At 32.7% G+C, this 23,153-nt stretch overlaps 1 protein-coding gene across 9 annotated transcripts in view; it reads left to right on the top strand.

Moving 5' to 3' along the window:
• LOC132750828 (uncharacterized) overlaps nucleotides 1-23,153 on the top strand; it is a 66,980-nt gene that overhangs the window by 15,513 nt on the left and 28,314 nt on the right. For 6 of the 9 annotated variants that reach the window (XM_060740873.1, XM_060740872.1, XM_060740871.1 and 3 more), the window contains 6 exons: nucleotides 2,063-2,200; nucleotides 2,534-2,769; nucleotides 3,059-3,278; nucleotides 4,448-6,014; nucleotides 6,565-6,708; nucleotides 12,773-12,940. In XM_060740873.1, the coding sequence (XP_060596856.1) occupies nucleotides 2,063-2,200; nucleotides 2,534-2,769; nucleotides 3,059-3,278; nucleotides 4,448-6,014; nucleotides 6,565-6,708; nucleotides 12,773-12,940 (2,473 nt within the window). Of the gene's footprint in view, nucleotides 1-1,393; nucleotides 1,415-2,062; nucleotides 2,201-2,533; nucleotides 2,770-3,058; nucleotides 3,279-4,447; nucleotides 6,015-6,564; nucleotides 6,709-12,772; nucleotides 12,941-14,497; nucleotides 14,779-15,222; nucleotides 15,409-16,973; nucleotides 18,278-23,153 lie in introns of those variants that run through there. The other 3 variants (XM_060740877.1, XM_060740879.1, XM_060740880.1) reach the window with 2 other exon arrangements.

Genomic DNA, 23,153 nt, shown 5'->3' with positions numbered 1-23,153 from the left:
TTCTTACTGAAAGATATTCTTACAAGCAAAGATACCATGTCTGGTGTATTATGGGAATATGATACATTATTGAGTACCATATTGAATTCTCTGGGATGAGAACACAACAGTTGATCCTATATTGAATGAGGTACAGGTCGAGTCCAATATAGGTTTTGCAGCTATGTTTGAGTCCAACAGAACCAATATTGTACTAGACAATGTATAAATGACTCCTAATTTCATACCAGAAATTTTAAAGAAGAAAACACATGAAACAGAAGGGAACACTAAAAAAATCAGCAGTGTTTTTGTATTTTATATAAAAGATATAATTACTTTGTATATACTATGAATTTGATATGGAACTCGTGGGCTTTGAAAATGAAAACGAGGCCAGATATAGTACAATATTGATATTTGATACGTTTTTATACCGATGCTTAAGTTGATAAAATTTCAATTCAATTGTATATATTATATAATAAAATCAGCACGGTGTGCAAATGCTGGAAGTTCATTTGTTACATTTTATAAGCTGTCTCAGGTTGATATGTATCATTGTAATATATTGTTTCTTAGATGCTGCTCCGATATATTATTTGAATTATTTAAACACCTATCTTACTTAATTTCTGAAATGAAGACCTTTTAGAACAATCCATGGTCAATTTTGGCTGGCCAGAATTTATACATCAGAGTAATGTTTTTACATGTACCGCTTGTATACATATATTTTATGATTCATGAGTTAAATTGCTGCATGTGCAACTTGTCACCCGAAGAGATTGGATTATTGTTCGTTAATCTTAAGCCATTTAAAGCAGGCATGTTTTTATAAGCTCTCTCTATATATCAAGTTAATATATTTAGATAGAGAATAAAGCCAGTTTTACATAAATGAGAGATATTATTTATTGAATGTTCTCTACAAAATTAATATTAATAGCTATAAAAGACATACTATCAAACTGATGTCTAAAAATAAAAAGAAAAGAAAAACTTAGTCTGAAATATTTCTATAAGTTTGAGGAGATATAAAGTACCCATGTGCCTATATACATTTGTTTGTACAATTTAATCCTACTGATTATGATTTGAACATTTTATTCGTTTATGTTAGATAGCATTAGAACTAAATCTTGTTATGTTTAACTATGTACATTTTTATAGATCTGTTTTAGTTGGTGATAGTTCCCTGTGTTAAAAATCTTTTATCAGGTCCGTAGATTAATGCGTTGTTTTGTATATAGTACTAAGCTGGTATCAATACTACCATTATTCTTAATATCACTGTCTTATATTTCCTGTATACCTCTTTGTGTCTTTATCATTTTCATTTTATAAGTTAGTTACAGCTTTAATTATTTTTTTTGACGGAATTCATTTTTTTCTCTATATTTCCTTTATAAAGGTAGATCAGTGGTACCCAGAGGTAACGTAATAAATCTGCACAAGCAAGCATTAAACTGGTTTACGGTGTAACGTTAATGTTATATTTTGATTACACGTTTTGATTACACGTCTGATAAAAATTAAAATGGTTAAAAGCTTCGTATAAACTGAAATCACCAAAAAACGATCTTATTCTATTTAAGCACAGTACTATGATTGACTTGTAAAAAAAAGAGCAAAATAAAACGTTTGTAGATTAGAATTACATGAGTGCAGTTGTGTTGAGATATGCAGGGAAAAGTTGCACTTTACTTTATAAGGAGTCGGGAAAATTTTCCTGTCAAGTTTGATTTTTTTATTCTTGTAAGCAGTACCATTTCGTACTTTTACTTAAAGTACAGATGATATTTCCAACGACATAAATTATAGACATTTCTATTTTATTTTCTATTTGTATTATTAAAAAAAAACTTGTTTTTGTGAATAAAAAGCTTTTAATAGTATCGCTTATCAATATTTAAGTGTTATAATGACGTCAGCTGCTGTACGTCAAACCGTCCAATAATTATAGATATATATCCGTATTATGATATCAATACAATTTGTTTTGATAATAAATGAAAAACAAACATTGACAATATCTATCGTTTTCGAATGTAAACACTTCAGAACGTCAATTTTTTTCTAGGGTTCACGGACAACGCAACCCGGGGATCCCCCAAACTACCATCGGTCCCAGATACCACCACCCCGACCGCCAAGAACATTGAAAAAAGACATATTTACGATAGAGAGATACAAAGAAGTTGACGACTATGTTTTAAATGTAAGTATACGTGCTGATATTAAGAAATGTATCTCTGATAAACATGATAACAAATGACTCCAAATATAACTAATGTGTCTATCTTTTATCTACTCTGCAAATCTTACTTAATCACAATGTAAATCTTGTATTTTAGATGTTGATAATGCATTATAACACCCGCTGTTTGAATATCTTTTGTTCTTTAGAAGTTTTTGATAAATTAAACGCCCGCTCTTTGAATTATATGTTTTTGTTTTATTGTCTCATTTTTTACCTTTTATGTAAAAAATGAAAGCGAGTTATAAAATAACTTCATTAGGTCGCTGCTCTATTTAACATTCATATTTTCAGGCACCTCCTAAACTTCTTGTTGGAAATTTCAACGAATTAATTAAGTATCTTGCAAGAAGTAATGACCGATGGGACGATATGTGCAAGGTGCGTGCTATATTTCTTTGGGTGACGTCAATTGACGTGTACAACCTAAAGGTTGACGGCGTTCCTCCGACACATTCACCACTTGAATATTTCACAAAGATACAATGCAACATGGGTAACCATGCCCATCTTATATCAGGATTATGCCAGTAAGTTGACCAATTAAGTCTTATCATGTCACAACTTTTCACATGATATAATTCTTATTAAAACATGATTGCAATTGAATATAAAACTGTAAATACATTTTTATTTTCTTGAAAACTTCTGAAAGAATTTGAAATATCTGAAAAGCAACATTTCTGCTATATAAACATTATCAATTTCTTCACCTAGGACAATATAGGTATGGAAAGTTAAAGAGTTACATGGTGTGCTTTTAGCGAATAAGAGAACAAGTTGTGTTTGACAGTAACATTGATTTGTTGTTTGATACAGGATGGCTGGTATACCATGTGTCATCATCAGTGGTATGAACAAAAGTGCTGCTTATGAGATAGGAAGCCGATGTGACCGTAAAAGTATGGGAGCCCAATGGAACGCTGTCTACGTCAATGACGACTGGCGCTTCCTTGATGCTTTCTGGGCGTCCGCCTGTGTGGTAGGCAGAAAATCGGGAGAATGGACTCTTGTAGACTCAGACGGGAATGTTACACAGGTAGGTACATTTACAGCCATTGCTAAATGGCGTTGAATTTACCAAAAGGAAGTATACTGTAATTTATTTCACACAAAAGTGAAATCGTGACAATTGGTGATTTTCATACTGACCATGGCCGCATTAAATTTAAATTACGCTTTACAAATGTTTTTATTTTTTTGAAAAAATCTATCTATTTTTAGCAATTTTAATTATGATTACTTTCTTTGTTCGTAACAGCGAGACGAAATAAAACGTCACCGTATTAAAAATTTTCTAAATAGTTTCCCCAATATTATTCAATTAAACTGTCATTCACAAATAGCCAAAATTTCTCACCTTTGTACAGTAAAATGGAAAAAATGAACATGAATGCAAACGACCAATTAAATTAAAATAGTGTTTACTTTGTACTAATTATATTGACTTATGTCGTCCGTATTATTTGTCTATTTTTGTCTTATTTGAAGTGATATATTGGTGTTCATCAGTGCATCATTCGTTCGCGAGTCATATATGTACCGTATCTACAACATGTATTAAATTAAATCAGTGTGTGAACATTAATGACTTTGCACAAATTCATTGAGAAGAAGCAACGACTTTAAGTGGCTTACTTCATTGACGAATTATCTCCAGCGTTTTAAACTTATCTTTTAATAGTAAATACTTCATGTCCAGAGTATCTGAACACTCATTGATCATTAACATGCAATAATAACGTTTTTCCTTTAACCGAGAACTACACAAATCTTCATTCTGCTAATTATCGAAACGTTGTAAATTTGACTTATAATTTTCTATAGAAAAGGTTATGATGGAACATTTCTATTATCAGTCTGTAATTCACAAGCATTCATTTTACTCCATAAACAGCTATATATAAGTGCAAGTACATAGTTTTTATTACACTTGATTTATTTTCGAACTTTAATGCAAACGCTAGTCACATATATTTTGCACAAATACAAATGTTTATTTCGAAGAACATAAATTTACCCTTAAAGTATTAAATTAAAGCAATCAGATCAACTCAAGTTTAGTCATTTACAATATTAGACATAAAAAGATAATTAGAACTTGAGTTGGTCAATCTAATTACATTTTGTAATTTCCTAGTAATTTAATCGATTCCTTCAAAGACTTGTTTTAGTAAAATTCACCTGTTAAGATTTATACACATTCAGGAGGACGAGGAATCTTCAGAGGGTACCACTCAACACAGAATAAACGAGTTCTACTTTCTCCCTGACCCGGATAAACTTGTATGGACCCACTTTCCTGATGAGATGCAGTGGCAGCTTTTAGACAGTCCCGCCACTCTAAAAGAGTATGAAGAGCACGTGTACATCAGAGAACGTTTCCACTACCTGGGTATGAAACTCATGCCAAACAGCCACGATAAATGTATGTTAACTTCAAAAGATGGTGAAATAGAACTGGTATTTTCACTACCAGTTAAGCAAAGCGAAAATTCGCGTTTCAAATACATGTTATATCAAGGACAAAAAGCGAAAACACAAGAGGAGGATATTTTATTGGACAGATTTGTGATGTTTGAGCACACAGCAAATTTGTTAAGGTTTACGCTCAGGTTTCCTATTACAGGGAAATTCAAAATGGACATATTTGGACTCGACATAACTGAGTCCGATATATTTGACTTGGCATGTACGTATGTTATTCAGTGCAATGAAGCAAAGAAAAATTGTTTACCTTTACCGGATGTGCCACCTATCGGCTGGGGTCCTGGAGCAAACGCAAAGGAGGCCGGCCTCAAGCCTATTACGCATGATGGCGCTATCATTGTCACACAAGACGGTTCTGTGGAAATTCGGCTAGCAGCTGAAAAGAATATCCAGCTTCATCAAATGCTAAAACACGCTCTGATCGACGAGGCTACTTTAAGTAATTACGCTGTAACAAGGCTTGAGAATGGGGAAGCTGTTGTAAATATCCGTCTACCCCAAGGAGGAGAGTACGCCCTGAAATTGTACGCAGACGACGCTGGCAAAGAGGGAGTCGCTCCGAACGTTTTGAATTACTTGATAAAAAGTGAGGGTAAAAATGTCAACAATTTGCCGTTCCCGAATGTGAGTGACGGATCACTTGGACAAAAACCGGCAGCAGAAGCTTTGGGCGCTAAAGCATTGAGTCATAAAGGTGGACGTTTGACCGCTATAAATGGCAGATTAAGGCTGGAATTCCAAGCAAGAAGCGGATTACAAATGATGACAGAGTTACATAGTAGCGATGAGTTAGCTTGTAAGAGAATGCTAGTTTCATCAAAGGAAGAAAACGGCAAGTGGGTATTTGACCTTGATATGCCAGAAGTAGGCGAATATTCACTGAATGTGTTTGCCTGCTCTAAGAATAGCTCAGACAGAATATACAATATTCATTCTTATCTTGTGGATTCAGAAGGTCGTAAACTGGACGCAAATGAACTTGACACAAGGCAGCAAAACAAGCACGTGCAAACTCACGTGCCTATTGAAACTGTTCAGACCTCTGATAATGAAGTTTTAATACCTATACCGCCTGGTTTTGATGACGTTTGTGCGTCACTACATAGAAGAAATGCAAACGACCCACCGAACGCTCACCAGGTAGATATTATTGAACAGGATGGTATTCAACTGATCCGAGCAAGACTTCCGGAGTTTGGTGAATATCAGATGAACCTGTACGACAGAGAAAAGAAAACTATCCTGCGAAATATTGCCAAGTATCAGATTAATAGGCGTCCGCCAGGTAAGTTTATGCCAACAGTAATTAATTATTTAAGAACGTGGGTACATCAGACCATTCAGAAATAGGTAGTTTATTTTAATTATGAAGTAGCGTTTTAAATCATTTTAATGTTATGTTAGACAGTTTCACCGTCATAAAAAGGTCTCTCCTGAATTCTTATACGTAATATATAGTTAAGTTGTGAATATTTTTTTGTTCTGATCAATAGCACGTAACAAGTGAACTAAGTAAGTAACAGACCAGTCTGTTTTCATCATGTCGATAACGTGTTTAAAACAGTTGACAGTAACATTTCCAGTACTTTTAATCAGTTATTTATAAAATAACTTGAATTTATTTTTTAAACGTAACAACCGAATCTTACCTACAGATTATAGCAAAGTAAAATATAAAAGTATTATTTTATAAAATAGAATATGTTCAAGGTCAGAATAGTATGTTAATATGCAGGAACATATGGACAAGCATAATACAGCTTGTCTTAGAAAGGTTTTACAAAAATAGCCAAGAATTCTTCAGCAAAACACGAACAAACATATTTGTATTACAGGAGAGTTGTATGAAGACAACACGAAGATGTTAATGCAGAATCTTGGAGCTCAACAACCTATCATGGAGGAGGAGGAAGAAGATTTCACTCAAGATAAATCTGATAACAATGAGACGGATGAAGACAAGAAGAGGAGATTAGAAGGTACATATAAATGCTACAGAAAGTTATTTGTGATGACATTGCTATACCTTAGCTATACAGAACCTATATGCTCACTGTAAACCAGAAAATGCTCCATAAACTGTTATTGTCCCCCGCCTTTTCGAAGAAAAAAGGGGGATATAGTAATAGGCTCCGTCCGTCTGTCTGTCCGTCTGTCCGTCCGTCACACTTTCGCGTCCGGTCCATAACTTTGTCATTTATCAAAGGAATCTGAAATAACTTGGCACAAATGTTTGTTATAATAAGACGATGTGTCATGCGCAACAATCAGACCCCTAACTCCAAGGTCAAGGTCGCACTTGCTCATTCAAGGTCAACATTGTCTATTTGATGATATATGTCGTGTCCGGTCCGTAACTTTCTTATCTTTGAAGGAATTTTGTAAATACTTGCCACAATTGTTCACAATAATGAGACGATGTGTCATGCGCAACAACCGGTCACCTACCTCCAAGATCAAGGTCACGCTTGGAGGTCAAAGATTAACATAGTCTATTACAGGGTATATTTCGTGTCCGGTCCATAACTTTTTTTATAGATCGAAGGATTTTGTAAATACTTGCAACAAATTGTAACAATAGTGAGACGATGTGTCATGCGCAACAACCGGTCACCTACCTGCAAGGTCAAGGTCACACTTGGAGGTCAAAGATTAACATAGTCTATAACAGGGTATATTTCGTGTCCGGTCCATAACTTTTTTATAGATCGAAGGATTTTGTAAATACTTGCCACAAATAGTAACAATAGTGAGACGATGTGTCATGCGCAACAACCGGTCACCTACCTCCAAGGTCAAGGTTACATTTGAAGGTCAAAGATTATCATAGTCTATTACAGCGGTCCATATCTTTTTTATTGATGATAGGATTTTGTAAATACTTGCCACAAATAGTCACAATGTGTCATGCGCAACACCTGCATCCCTACCTCCAGGTTCAAGGTCACACTTAGAGGTCAGAAGTTAACATAGTCTGTTTTAGGGTATATTTTGTACTTCTTCAGGATTTTGAAATAACTAGGCACAAATAGTCACAATAATAAGACAATATGTTAGGTACAAAACCTGCACCCCTACCTCTAAGGTCAAGGTCACACTTAGAGGTCAAAGTTTAAGAGAGTCTGTTATATGGTTTATTTTGTGTCCTGTCTATAACTTCTTCATAGATCAAGGGATTTTGAAAATACTTGGCACAAATAGTCACAATGATAAGATGATATGTCATGCGTAACACATGTGTCCCTACCTCCAAGGTGAAGGTCACAAGTAGAGGTCAAAGATTTGCATATTCTGTTAAAGGGTATATTTTGTGTCCAGTCTTTAAAAATACTTTGCACAAATAATCACAATAATAATATGATATGTCAGGCGCAAAACATGGGTCCTTACCTCCAAGGTCACACTTAGAGGTCAAAGATTGACATAGTGTGTTATGGGGTATATTTTGTGTCTGATCTATAACTTCTACATAATTCAAGGGATTTTGAAAATACTTGGCACAAATAGTTATATTAATAAGACCTCCAAGGTCAAGGTCACACTTAGAGGTCAAAGGTTAACATGATAGAATTTTAAATTCCGTGTTTCATTTTACTAGTATTTCTTTAATAAATTTATTGTTGCATTTGCAGATCTAGCATTGATCATAATTTTGGACTGAAAGTCCTGAAATCCAGAACTAAATCTTTTGAAATAGCAAAATTTTATGATTCATATAAAACTTCCCCGAGGCGGGGGACGTTGGTAACTCTGTTACAAATTCTTGTGTTTATTAGTCTTTCAAAATGTCTGTTTTTAGAATGTCCGATGTGAAGTTTTTTCCAGATAACCTACAATTAGTTTTTTATTGAGATCTCATTCAAAAATCATGATGTGAAACACACGATATTTATAGAAAGTGATGTACTTAACACGTTTCTTTTATTATATTCTATGGTTCTGCTCAGTTTAAACAAATTCAATTAAAATTTTTTCATTCAGTCTTTTAAATATAAAAACTGCAACAATTAAGTGTCCTCAGTCGAAACGCTTAATCACTAACATGTTACCCAAAGAATTAGATGCAACATATTCAATAAAGTTATAGTGCAACAGTTGTTGTTGTTGTTGTGAAAACCTTGCAGTATTTGAATATTGAATGTTGTACTGTGTAAGCAGGTAATCGACCAGTTTCTTTCTCTTTCATTATATACTAACTTTAAAAATAATATTTATCATTGCCAAATTGACGGAAGTTTTGATGTTTATTAAATGAGCTCACTTAAAAAAACTACGAATGATTTAAGATAGATGTGAGATTATTTATAATGTAATAAGGTCCAGAATTAACTTTGAAGTATACGGTGGTGTAAGAATTTAAAAAAGTCTATATAAAGGGATATTGTTTATATTGTAAATGCAGATCTCACATTAGTTAGGCATGAATAATTCAGACAGTTACCAAATTTGCTTGTTTTTGTTTAACTTAATTCAATTCTATCATCTTCAAATAGTTATTTAAACAATAAACGATCTTTAATCAACTTTCAAGTCAGGCTTATAATAGTACGTTTCAGAAGTAAGTAAACATTTCTAAGAAGTGTTCAAATTTGCCTTTATTGCTTGCTTAAATTTTAATAGGTTAAAATTGATTCTTTATCACCGTCTTAATTTAGGCATTATTAAATTGTACACTCAACTAGGAACAATACAATGTATATCTCAATATACATTGACATCCTGTCTATTTCTGTTGAAATTCTAAGGCTTACACCATTTTGTTGGTAAAAGACTTGTTAGGATAACATGTTCTTAATTTTGACATGCTTATTTACGCTGCTTTATATTTATTACTCTATTCACTAGTTTGCATTTTTTCCAACTTTATCAACACCGTATGTACATGGTTGACTGGCAAGACAATCCCCTACTTTAATAGACGTATCACATATTATATAACTATAATTTGTTTACCTGTTTAATTCTGCTACATAATTTACATTTTTTTTAAAACACGTCATATGCTTCAGAGTACTTTTTATTATCTCAAAATGTAAAATGCATGCGCTTTCTTTTAGTTCAATGCTATTCTGTCTCGATTGTTGAAATGCATATATAGGTCGTAGAATATATCGGAACATCAGTGGTTCTACTCAGGAGCCCGTTCGTGCCTGAAATGATGCACGGAAAGCCACCTGAGGTCTTCCACTACCAGTAAAGCTGGAACGCCCCATATGACCTGTACTGTGTCGGTGTGATGTAAAACAAATCAAACAAACCAAGTATATTTATAATAGTCAGTATAGAAATATTGTTTTTCAATATCTAAACAAAAACTTCAAAGCTTTCGTTGATGACATTGGCTACTTATAAAATCAATTACTAAAATAATTATATAAATGAATCTTCAAACGAATAACGACTCGTTATTTTAATCACTCGTATCGGTTCCGATATGCAATGAAATGTCGACCTGACATAGATAGTCATATATATTGACTTTTACTTGATTGTATGTTACTAAAGGTAAACGGCAGGTTGCAAATTAAGGAAAACAAAACAAACAAAAAACATGCATTATTAATGCTGCAGGATGAATTTGTATTTTCATGTCATTCAAAGAAACCGTTTTAATAAAACATTACAATGGTGGTTTTAACAGTTGGTTTAAACAGGTATCACTTGAAGTAAATGTATGGCTTTTTAGAACAATGCATTTATTGATCATATTTCACATTAACCTGATTTATTTCCAATAGAAGTCTATGTTTTTTATAACCTTATTGTATAACTATTTTACAACTACTTTTACTGCTACAACAACAACAGTAATAAAACGTTGACATCTGTAAGATGCTATACTGTAAAGATATTATTATTACATTTTTACTAATTCGTCAAAATAAAATAATCTTTCAAAAATAAAGAATCTATATGTCAAAATGATACCGCTCATAAAAACATCAAAATTTAAGTATAGGTTAGTGTTTAATAATGCGTATTAACAAAAATAATTGGTCAAGCCTGCCGCAGGCAGGCGACCAATTATTTTTGTTAATGCGTATTATTAAACATTAACCTATTTAATGATCAACATTATTTTTTTCAACCAAAAACAAGGCATTTCTCTAAAACACCGATAGCTCCGCCCTTTCGCTCTACAAGATGTCTACACCTTGTCAAGTTTCTAACATGTCAAATTTAGATAAGCTAAATAAATGGCCCTTTCAACATATAATCAGGCACATTTTTTACTGAAATGTCACAGAATTATTACCTTTATCTACAGTAAGACTACCATGTTTCTATAAAATATCTGGAAAAAATAATGAGGGATGCAATTAGGTAAAAACAATGGAGTTAATGAAATGAGTCCATCCTTTTATAATAAATGGAAAATGTGAGACAAATACATTAGAGATTATTAATTGATACAAATTCGTTATTAGCTTCAAATTATTCACTAACATTTTAAATCCCTATTGATTTGCTCATTTGAAAAACAGTTCTTTTTTCAGTGTGGAGGGGGTCCATTTTCAATGAGTTTTCCAGCCAAAAAATGTAATCATTGTATTCTTGATATCAAGGATTGTTAATGCAGTTCATTCTTATCAAGTGAAAGAAAATAATGTTTCGGTTACTTTTTCTAGAAAATATAAAGTTTAAAACAGTCAGCAATTTATAACAGACATTTTTCTTAGAGTTAAAAGGATATAAAAAAGTTACTATGTAATCGTTTGTCTCTGCATGCCCCACATGTATTATCTGTGTAATAAATTAATTGATTGTAACATATTTAGGAACACTTGACCTCGCCTAATTTTTTTTACGCTGGCAATGTTTCGCTAACCTAGATATTTTACAATTCAGAGCTTAGACTCCGCCCTAATATAATGCAATTTGTTAGACTGGTTAGACAACAGATTAAGTAAATTTTATTTAGTTAGTACACATTATCCAAAGTTAGTGCTCGCCAATTTTTTTAAGCCAATCACCGCCGAGGATTTTTCAAATTTTCAGGTTTCAAATCTTAATAGAACAGATTTTATATAAACTGGACGTTTTATATTATAAAACGCAAGTGGGCGGAGCTAAGTTTCGAAGAGCGCTAAAGTGCAATATACGCATGTGCAGAGATCTATACAAATTCGTTATTAGCTTCAAATTATTCACTAACATTTTAAATCCCTATTGATTTGCTCATTTGAAAAACAGTTCTTTTTTTCAGTGTGGAGGGGGGGTCCATTTTCAATGAGTTTTCCAGCCAAAAAATGTAATCATTGTTTTTCTTGATATCAAAGGATTGTTAATGCAGTTCATTTCTATCAAGTGAAAGAAAATAATGTTTTGGTTACTTTTTCTAGAAACTATAAAGTTTAAAACAGTCAGCAATTTATAACAGACATTTTTCTTAGAGTTAAAAGGATATAAAAAAGTTACTATGTAATCGTTTGTCTCTGCATGCCCCACATGTATTATCTGTGTAATAAATTAATTGATTGTAACATATTTAGGAACACTTGACCTCGCCTAATTTTTTTTACGCTGGCAATGTTTCGCTAACCTAGATATTTTACAATTCAGAGCTTAGACTCCTCCCTAATATAATGCAATTTGTTAGACTGGTTAGACAACAGATTAAGTAAATTTTATTTAGTTAGTACACATTATCCAAAGTTAGACTTAGCAGAAATTTGAAAAATACTACAATGTGATTGGCCAAAAAAATAATGTTGATCATTAATGAATATATAAGTTTGTTAAATGTCGTGACAATGTTCAATACTTTCTAGCACTAATTGAGAGTCACTGTGACAGAAACTAATTTATGGATGAAACATTACGTGTTTTATTATTATTATTATATAATTATTATTATTATTATTATTATTATTATTATTATTATTATTATTATTATGTAAAAGGTATTAAAATGTTACGTCAATATAAAGGTATTGAACGCGTTTTATTTAAGTAAAATAGCTACATGTATATGCGAAACAATCTATTTATACAAATATAGGCTAGTTGCCAGTGCTTTCACTTGTTATGATTTACTTGTAGAGGAGCAACGGCGTGCGACCAGACGTCAAATACAGAAGGCTATTGACATGAAGGACCCAGAGATGTTAGAACGTTACATACAAGCATACGAGAAACTAAACCCGCCGTATGATGACGAGGCTCTGCTTAAAGCTAGAAAGACGCTTGCTGCACTAGATGCTAAAGAAGGTAACATAAAACACACAATCTACATACAACTTTTAATGTCAGACATCAATATTAATAACCTATAACTTCAAATAAGAACTTTTTTGTTTCTGTAACAACAAAAGAACATTTGAAACTGCACTCCAAGTTCGATTTTCTCATTAGCAACGGACATCGAATTCGTCAGTTGTTTCTTGTTTGTTTGATTGTTTTTAACGCCGATTTTAACACATTTTGCATATATGATATCTCGGCGATCGGTTCGCCTAATCGACTTTCATAGATATCGCCTGAATAATCACCAATTTCTCCACAAGCGGCCGGCTACTTAACCCGTCTGATATATGAATCATCTGTAAGACACAGATAACCATTATGCTCAATGTCGGAGATCATTTGTCACAGAGAAATTTGAAAGGCACGTATTTCCCAATCAGTTTGGTTGACCACTGTTTCTGTTGAGTTGACAGTTTTTGTTTTGTTTATTTTGTTTGGCTTAACGGCGCACCAACAACACAATTTAAGTCATATGTCTCCAAAACAGGAAAGATGATTTTGGCAAACTTTAAGTGTAACGGAACACCAGGGGTCAAAACCTAATCACCTGTTTGATGGAGCTATGAGATAAATTGATTTCTGTAAGTCGAACCCATTTAGTCGCGTTTTACAATAACTCGTGGATAAACCGTGACTGCAATTCTGATGTCTCAACCTTATAATGCAACCCCTCAGCCACTAGGGGGTACTTTCAATAAAAACATAAGTACTGGTACATAATCTATGGTTATTGCACATCTTTAAATTATACATGCACAGTAACAAATTACATGTGAAATGTTTAAAGAAAGCGGCTTTTAAATGAATATTTTTGGAGAAGATCAAAAATACATAAATTTATTGAATCGTTATTATCACAAAATGAAAATGTTATAAGAACATTATCACTGGTTATATAAAAATGTCTAAATTTAGAACAAATGTTGAAAACATTCCCTACACCATAACCTTTTGTAGGTCTTCTAATTAAATTTCATTTTTAATTACCTTGTCGGTTTCTATGATTTCCTATTGGAACAATTTATAATGACATCTTGTCCGTTTTTGTTGTTATTTTCCCCTGTGTTCTGTCCTGTTTGGTGTCCTGCTAAGCTCCCTGCCGGTGGCCCTGTATTAGGGAATGCGTTTGTTGAATGCCACCTTTCGTTGTTGATCATGTTTTTCATATTGTTAATTATGTTTTTTCATATTGTTAATTATGTTTGGAAAGTTACATAATTGAGACCTTTATGTGAAACTTGTGCTCATTTACGCAAGGCTGTAATATGGTTATTCTGTTCATTTTTAACCAAATTTCAGTCTCCTTACATGTTAAATATATGTTGTATATGTACAATTACCTTGTTTTAATGTTTTTGTATGTATGTATTGCTCACAAGTATTTTTTAATAAGATCTAAATCGAATAGTATTAAAAATCTATAGAATACTTCCAGAATATGCCTGACTAACTAAATAAATCAAGCCGGAAATTTCATTTATTTTTTCATAATAATTTTTTTTATCTCACCTCTTTTTAAAGAACTAACTCAAGCGTGTCAAAAACGCGACCTGGATTCGTTAAAGAAAGCTATTGCACGAGCAAAAGAGGTGAATTACGACCATCAGCTGGATTTACAACTGGCTCTGGCAAACAGACTCAGAGATCAGCTGGAGAGGATAGAAAAGCTGAGACATTCTGTGCTCAACTTAGACAGCAAGACAATCGCTGAGATCAAAACTTATTCTAATCCGCCAGATGGCGTTCATCAATCAATGATGGCAACTTTCATACTGCTCGGAAACACTCCTAAAGAAGTTCGGGTAAGACAAATAGTTTATTGTTTAAAGTCTTTTATGTCTACCAGTGGGTCTCTGCATTGGTTAAGATAAACCAATTACCTAAAACAAAGTTTAGAACAATGAGATGAGTGTAAATATGACTTTGATAAGTATAAGCATTTGATATGTAATAAAACAAAATTAAAGAAAAGGCATTTATGTATTTCAAGAAATAGATATATGAGAAATATGTTTCAATTAGATTTCCATTCGCAAAACGGTTATGATGGTATCGATCGGAAAAGTGTCTAAACTATAAGTACGTCGCCTGCCGATTCGATTGGTAAAGTGTTTAAAAGATGCAAGTATTCAAGTAGTTCTATATGACGCCCGTAAAGTTAAAAGATAAGTTATGTTATAGATTGTTCAAGCTAAAAAAATTTAGTTACAATTACAATTACTTTTGTTTCACCGGAATAATTTCAGCAATGGCGCACATGTCAAGCACTTGTGGGTAAGACTGGACGGGAATCTTTGATGAGGCGTATATCATCTTTTGACCCCAAAGACTGTAGTCTAGCTGTCGCACAAACTGCTAAACATATGATAGAGAATTATTCAATGTCACAGATTCGTGACGTCAGTGCTGGGGCTGCTACATTTTTTGGATGGGTGAGAGATTTTTATTTCATAGATATGTTCTTTTTATGTTTTTAATTTTAAGTTACCAATGTCCTTTTTTTCGTGCTCTTATATTAATCTAAATATTTCTTATAGCTAGTTTATAGATGAGTTTTTACTTTTTCTTTCTTAGAATTCTTATAAATGTACTACCATAGAACACCATTTAATGACTTTTACTTAGATTGCATACTGGAACAAAATAACTTCAGTCGATGCCTTTGATTATTCCTATAAAATCACTGAAATGTACAATCGATGCACATACTTTATTTTTTCTGACAAACAAGAAATTGGATTCTCTTAAAACTCGATTTAGTCCTCCATTAAAAACAAAAACTAACATACTACTGAAGTACAAGTTTTCTTATTTAAATGCATTTTAAAATGAAGATCCTTAATTGTTCAAGAGCCCGTCTCAATTTGATAGATAAAAGTCGTGTTTTATTTGCTTAAGAATTTACGGTATGCCCATGTCTTATATCATTACTCAAAAATGTACAGTGTAGATTTCAAAAATAGAAAATTCAGGATATTATTAAATGAATTATGCTATTCTTTAACAAGCTGCATGACTTTATTCGGGAAGTAGCCTTTATTCTAGCGGATGATGATAGAAATAGTATTTTATGTTCGGATTGTGTAAAACGTATGGCCGATATGGCCACACAAGTTGATATTGAAATGTTAAGTGTAACTAGCGGATTTGGCAGTAATTGTACAAGTGAAGTAGATGAAGACGACGATGATGTAAATCAGTTAAAGCTGTTAGTTGAAATTACAACTGGAAGAAGAATCTATCCTATTACTCAAGAAAGAGCTAAAACCTTCCACGCGCCTGAAAGAGACAAAGAATGTCATACTTCTAAAAGAAGGAAAAGGCGTATAAAAGTTTCTGATATCAAAAAATATAAAAAGAAAGAAAATAAAGCTGATCAAAATAACGAAAAGAAAACCGCTAGAATATCTGCTAAATTTAAAGAGGTAGAAATAAAATCAGCCGATGCTGCTGTAAGAAAAGCTAAATTAAAAAGTGCATAGACGTAAAGCACAGGTAATTTGATAGTGTACGTCGTACTGGCGCACCTGCTGGCACTTGAACTGCTTTTGTATGTCGTCATTGTAAATATTTTTGTTGTAATCAAATGAACGTCCCACGGCATGCTTTGCATTATTCATGTACAGTGTTGTTATAATTGTAAGCTGTGCATAATTGACAGTTCTAATAACGTTCCTAAATCCTTTTATATAGATACAGTAAATTGTAGCACCGAAAATTGATGATTTATGTCGCACAATTCATTATTTATGCATCGTTTTCAAGATGAAATAACATTGTTTTAGAAAGTTAATAATGATTGAATATATCAAGCCTCAACAAGTCATTTGTATTTACATAGTGCAGTATTATTGTTGTTTTGTTTACTTTTGATACAGAAAACAAGAATAATTATGCAAGTTAACACAGTATATTTGTTAATGTAAAGAAATATGAAACATCAAACAAACATGCCCATCAAATATTTTTTTTAACACTATGCATTTATTTATTTTAGTCCCTGGGTATGATTGAAGAAATAGAATCTACAGGCGGGTCGGGGACGGGCATTATTAGCAGACCGCCGCAAAAACAAGAACGACCAAAAACTAATCGAAGCAATCGGAAAAGATAGGCACATATCTTTTACAGTCGTCAATACTTCAAATATGTTATTTGTGGATCTATTGAGGTCACATTAATCTACAGCAGAGATGATAACATTTGAAGTCAGGGCTTTACATTTTCTACATTGATCTAACGCAATGACTTTTTGACACTCTAAACAACTGTTTTTAATTTGATTTTGTCATTTTTGCTACATGCGATGTGTTTAGAGTTAAAAGTTATTAATGTGAATAGAAAAACTATTTAAAAATTATGATTCCTGATTTTTTATGACAATCTCTCCAATTCATTTGTTTAGTTTGTACAAGAAACATATGTATCTATTTCGTCCGTAAATATGTGATCGTTTTTTGTATGTCTCTACTTTACCAAATGTATGTCAATGGATATGGATGACCTTATTTTTGTAAGTTTTTATATTTTTGTACTGATTAAAGTGTTGTTTTTTAACATTGGCAATGTGTATGACACTAAAAAAACAGCACAATACTTGCAGATGTTGTATAAAACTATTACAATATGAATTTATCTTGTCCGTAACACAATACACTGTATTATAGCCTATTGTAAATATGAATAAATAATTAAAGGAAACACAAATATTGCTATGAAGCATAACTTGTCAACTTTCAACAATGTTACTGTTTATTAAGTACAGCTAGCAAATCAATACACTACCAGTAAAGAATTTGAATTTAGCAATACAGATCGTTCAGATCACATTACATTTTGTTTATATACACTTCGAAGTAAACGTTGCCTTTGATCTATTAGATATAGTCGCAAAATATAAAAGCAGTGGTGATGTTTCCATCAAAAGTATAGTATCACGGTAGTGGTGAATCAGCATTATTATTCTGTGTACATGTAAACAACAAGGAAGTTTCCTTCATCATTAAGGTAATTAGTTGTCTACAAAATCAACTGACAAGTTCTGTATCGGTTACAGATGCTTCATTCTGTCTATGATACCAGTACTCTCTAACAAATGTTTACACATATGAATTGAAAATCTGTTTAATAAGTTGTGAAGATTTCGAATAATTTAAGACATACTTTACTGATAATGTAAAACATCCGATTCATAAATTGTTTCAGCACTTATTTGTGTTTTTATTTTGTTCAAGGTCACGTAAATGTGACATTTCTTCTGCAATCATTCATATAAATTAAAACAATTATTTATTACCATTTCATTCATACTTTGTTATTTCTCTAAATCTGTTTGGAATTAGACGTCTGTATTTGATAAAATTAGATACACACACATTGACGTTTGTTGTCAATTCATTGCCTGTCTATTAGTAAAGTCTAATAAAAGCTCGCTATAGTAGAATGTCTGCAGTTTTAATGTGTAATCTGTACTCCCTGCATGTAAAATATGATTTAAATACTAGATAAAAATCAAAATACGCAGACAAAAAAATAAAAATTTAAACACACTTAAACAAGAGAGAATATAGAATACCGGAAGAAAGTCCAAAACGGCAAAATTGAAAATGTTGAAGGCTCGGTCCATTTTATTCTTGTCATGAACGGTACTGGTAAGTACAAGTTTTCGTCCACGCCTCCGTGCACCCGCTTAAATACACTCGCCTTCACATGATAAAATAAAAAAAATAATATTTCAAATAAACTAGTTACTAAGTTATTTCTACAACGAAAGCAATCAATCTAAAGCTCAGATCTACGTACTTCTTACTTGTAAATCTGATTTCCACCGTTTTTGTTTCGCCTTCATTGTGATTCGGATTTCCCGAGAAAGCATGTTTTTAGCAATGCAATCAAACCGTCCTTTAGGTGAGCATTAGATTAAATATCAAAATATCGTTGTCAATAGAAGTAAAACATTGTGTTGATTTTTGTTAGAAAAACAATATTTGAAGTTATGTGAAACAAATAAGCTGGAAGTAATAGACTCAATTTTTAATGGTCAATATTGTTTTGCCAGTTTACCTGCCGGCTTTACGCACAACCCCATGTTTCTTCTCGAAATCGTCAAATTACCTACTCAATATTTATTTTTCAGCGGTTTAAAATAGAAACCGCATCGCTTCCAAAATTATGAAAGCTCGCCGATAACTGGCTGTTAAAAATATACGAGACGGTGACAACTCATTGCTGATCGTCAGATCCTAATGCGTTGCGTTATTTAGGAGCTGATTTTAATCAGCTTGGGACAACAGATAAGGTATTTTAAGTCCCAGCTTAGTTTTAATGTGTACATCCATTATAACTGATATCATAATTAAAAAAAGAAGCTTGTCTGAAGCGTTAATAACCGTGTAGCAGTAGCCAGTATAAAATTGAGAGGTAATTTATTTAACATGGTCACGCATTACAACCGTTTCGGAAAAATCCCGGGATCCGGTGCTCCCGGGATCTTATATCAATGTCCGTTAATGTGTTGGCTCTAATCTTATTTAAAACTAAAATTTAAATCGATATACTGGTCATCATGCATTAAATTTAATTAATCAATTATAACTTTAAGGGCCGCAAATTGCGACAAATATCAAAACCAAAGCAGTTTATTCCATTTCCTCTATGTTGGTTCCGGGCGTTCCGAATCAATGGTCGTCATATTGTCATGTACCATCACCTAGAATTAGGAAAAAAACAGATGAAAAAAAAATTCGTAGTTTAATAAAAGAATGTATATTCCGTTGGCCGAAATGCGAACTGTCTGTTAAAATATTAACATTTTATAGTTTTATTTCTACTCCTTTCAACTATATAATGATTTAGAAGAGAGATTTTGAAATATTATTATCTAGAGGCTTGCTGCTTTAAGCATAGTTTAACATGAAATGCTTGCTGCACTTAACGAAGGTAACATAAAATACACAATCTACAGACATCAAAAATAATTATCTGAAACTTAAAATAAGACAAATGTCGTCTTCTTTGCTTCTGTTAAAACAAAAGAACTCCCAAATTGCGCTCGCAAGTCGTTTTTTCAGTGGCAACGGTCCTCGAATTCGTTAGATATTTCCTGTTGGTTTGATTGTTTTTTTTTCGTCGATTTTAACACATTCTGGTTATATCCCGACTGCCGGTCCATCTAATCGACTTTCGTAGATAACTCCCGGATAATCACCAATCTGCACAAGCGACCAACTACTAATTCCATCTGATATCTGAATCAGCAGTGAGAGACAGATGACCATGAGGCTCACTATCGGAGATAATTTTCAGGAGAATTTTGAAAGGTACGTATTTCCCTATCAATTTGATTGGTTGATGACGAACACTGTTTCTGTTGATTAATATGTTACTTTCAATAAAACATAAGTACTGATACATAATTTATGAGCAAAAGCCTGGTTATTGCGTTTTGAAAAAAAAAAGTTATAAATAAATGTTTTGGACCTAATTTTATTAAGTTGTTAACATCACAAAATGAAAATTAGATTTAATTTATCAATGTTTATCTAAAGATGTCTAAATTAAGAACAAATGTTTAATAAGTGTTACTTAGTTGATACCATTATGTGAAACTTGTGCTTCATTTGCACAATGCTGTGATATGGTTTTCTGTTCATAATGTTTCTGTATTTATGTATGGGTATATTTCTCACATGCATTTTATAATAAAATCTAAATCTATAAGACTTGAATACTTCCAGAATGTACCGATTTACTAAATATATCAAGCAAGCAATGTATTCATTTCATTTATTTATTCATAACAAATTTTATCTCACCTCTTTTTTGAAAGAACTAACTGAAACGTGTCAAAGAAGTGACCTGGATCCGTTGAAGAAAGCAGAAAGAAAAGAAGCTAATTATGACCATAAGCTGGATCTACAACTAGTCATGGCAAACAGACTCAGGATAGAGAAGCTTAGACACTCTGTGCCCAACTTAGACAGCAAGACAATTGCTTGGATCAAAACGATTTCCAACCTTTAAGCTTCCACGCGCCTGAAAGAGACAAACAAGGGCATATAGTTCTAAAAATGGAAAAGCTTATGAAAGGTTCTGATATCAAAATGAAAGAACATAAAACTGATAAAAATAATGAAAATAATATATATTTTGTCAACTAAATTGTTGTTTTAAACAGACAGTTGTGTTTCGCATTATCTGCGTTCTGTGTTGTCTTAATTATATGTAATAACCCTCCCCCCCCCCGAGTATCAATCAGATTGCCGAATGTTTTAATCTTCTTTCTCTTTTGTATCATATGCAAAAATAAAAACACGTTCCCTGTTGTAACAATATGAAACTCCAGAAAAAAGTAACAAATGAATGAGCATCTGAATATGATATTTCTATCGCTATCCTTTTCTCTGCCATCATAATAAGTAAACCCCAGAAAATAATTAGCCAGTCAATGGGTATGCTCTGGAGTGCAGGTAACTAATACATGGACCGCCTCCGTGGTCGAGGGGTTAGAGTCGATGACTTCTAATCCAGTTACCTCTCTGGCGTGGGTTCGATCCCCGGGAGATGCTTTGGTAGTTTAGCGCGGAGGAAGGTAGTCTAGTACTGGTGTAACTCTCCAGGAACGATGGTTAGGAAACTACCCGCCTATATGACTGAAATACTGTTGAAAAAGGCGTAAAATGAAACAAACAAACAAACAAAAACTAATACATGGACTCCAGTTAATGCACTTTGCATGTTATGTATACGATTTAACTCTGACACATTTTCAACAAGAAGGTCCCCAAACTGCATGATACAAGTTGTAAACATTTTACTGTTCTTACGTTCTTAGATTCTTTTATAGCTTTTACAGATACAGTAAATTGTAGCACCGAAAAAATGATGTTTTATGTCCTTATATATATGCATCGTTGTTTAGAGTTACATAATAAATACAATTTTAGAAAGTCAATTATGATTACATATACTTAAGTTAAGACGTACTTTTATCATTTTATTCATACTTTGTTATTCCTTTAAATCTGTTTTGACTTGGATGTCTATATTTGATAAAATTAGATACACACATTAACCTTTGTTGTCAATTAATTGGTTTACTCACAGGGCTTACTAGAATAGAATGTTTCATGTTTTAATGTGTATTCTGTACTGCCAGTATGTAAAATATGATCACTATTATGAACTTAGAAAATCTTGTTAGATATATAACTGTTGGTTCAAGCACATCTCTGCTTCCAATGCAAAACACTAATACAGTCAAAAATCCAAGTAAAAAGACAAATATACCAATGCAGACAAAAATATAAACATACTAATGCAGATATATACGCATTATATACCACTACAAACAAAAATCCGTTTACACAAATGCAGCCAAAATCATAAATTATCAATGCAGACAAAAATCCAAATGCATCAATGCAGGCAAAATCCTGATGCACAAATGCAGATAAAAATCAAAATCTAAATACATCAATGCGGACATCAACAACAAAACAAACAACAAAAGAAAATACACCAATGCAGGTAACAATTTAAATACAGTAATGCAAGCAGAAATAAAAATCCTAAAACAACAATCATACAAAAACAACAACAAATGTATAAAGGCAGATAAAATTCTAAATACACAAATACAGAACAGACAAAAATCAAATACACCAAAATAGAGAGAAATATATCCCTAAAGGAAATACAAAATGGCAAAATTGAACATGTTGATTGTTTTGTTCATGAACGGTAGTAGAAAATATTGAAAATAAAGTGCCTGTCCACGCCCTCTTTCGCCAGCTTAAGCAGAATTCAACATTTGACATGATATGATAGAATTTTGAATTTAGAAACATCCGCAAATGTGTCCGTACGACGGTAAATGTGACTCGTCTGTGCCATTCAATGAAAGATTGCGTATGGTTCCAAAATAAGAGAATGCGTGTGTTGTATAATGGCGAAACTAAGTACCGAAAACAACAATGATGTCATGTCAAACGGTCTTTAAGGATTGGCAATATAACCTCTCTGATTGTAAGTACGGGGCGACCAACGGCCCAATTAACGATGATTTGGCTATAAATTAGAGAGAAATAGAGTTACTAAAGAAAGTCCAGAACGGCAGATGAAATGTAGATAAAAATACAAATACATGTACAACAATGCCGACAAAAAATCCAATTAC

Source organism: Ruditapes philippinarum, unplaced genomic scaffold, assembly GCF_026571515.1.
Source record: "Ruditapes philippinarum isolate M1 unplaced genomic scaffold, ASM2657151v2 ctg4100_1_1_1_1, whole genome shotgun sequence".
NCBI classification, from domain to species: domain Eukaryota; kingdom Metazoa; phylum Mollusca; class Bivalvia; order Venerida; family Veneridae; genus Ruditapes; species Ruditapes philippinarum.
The sequence above is the reverse complement of the archived record's forward strand: the minus strand, read 5'-3'. Positions and strand labels throughout refer to the sequence as shown.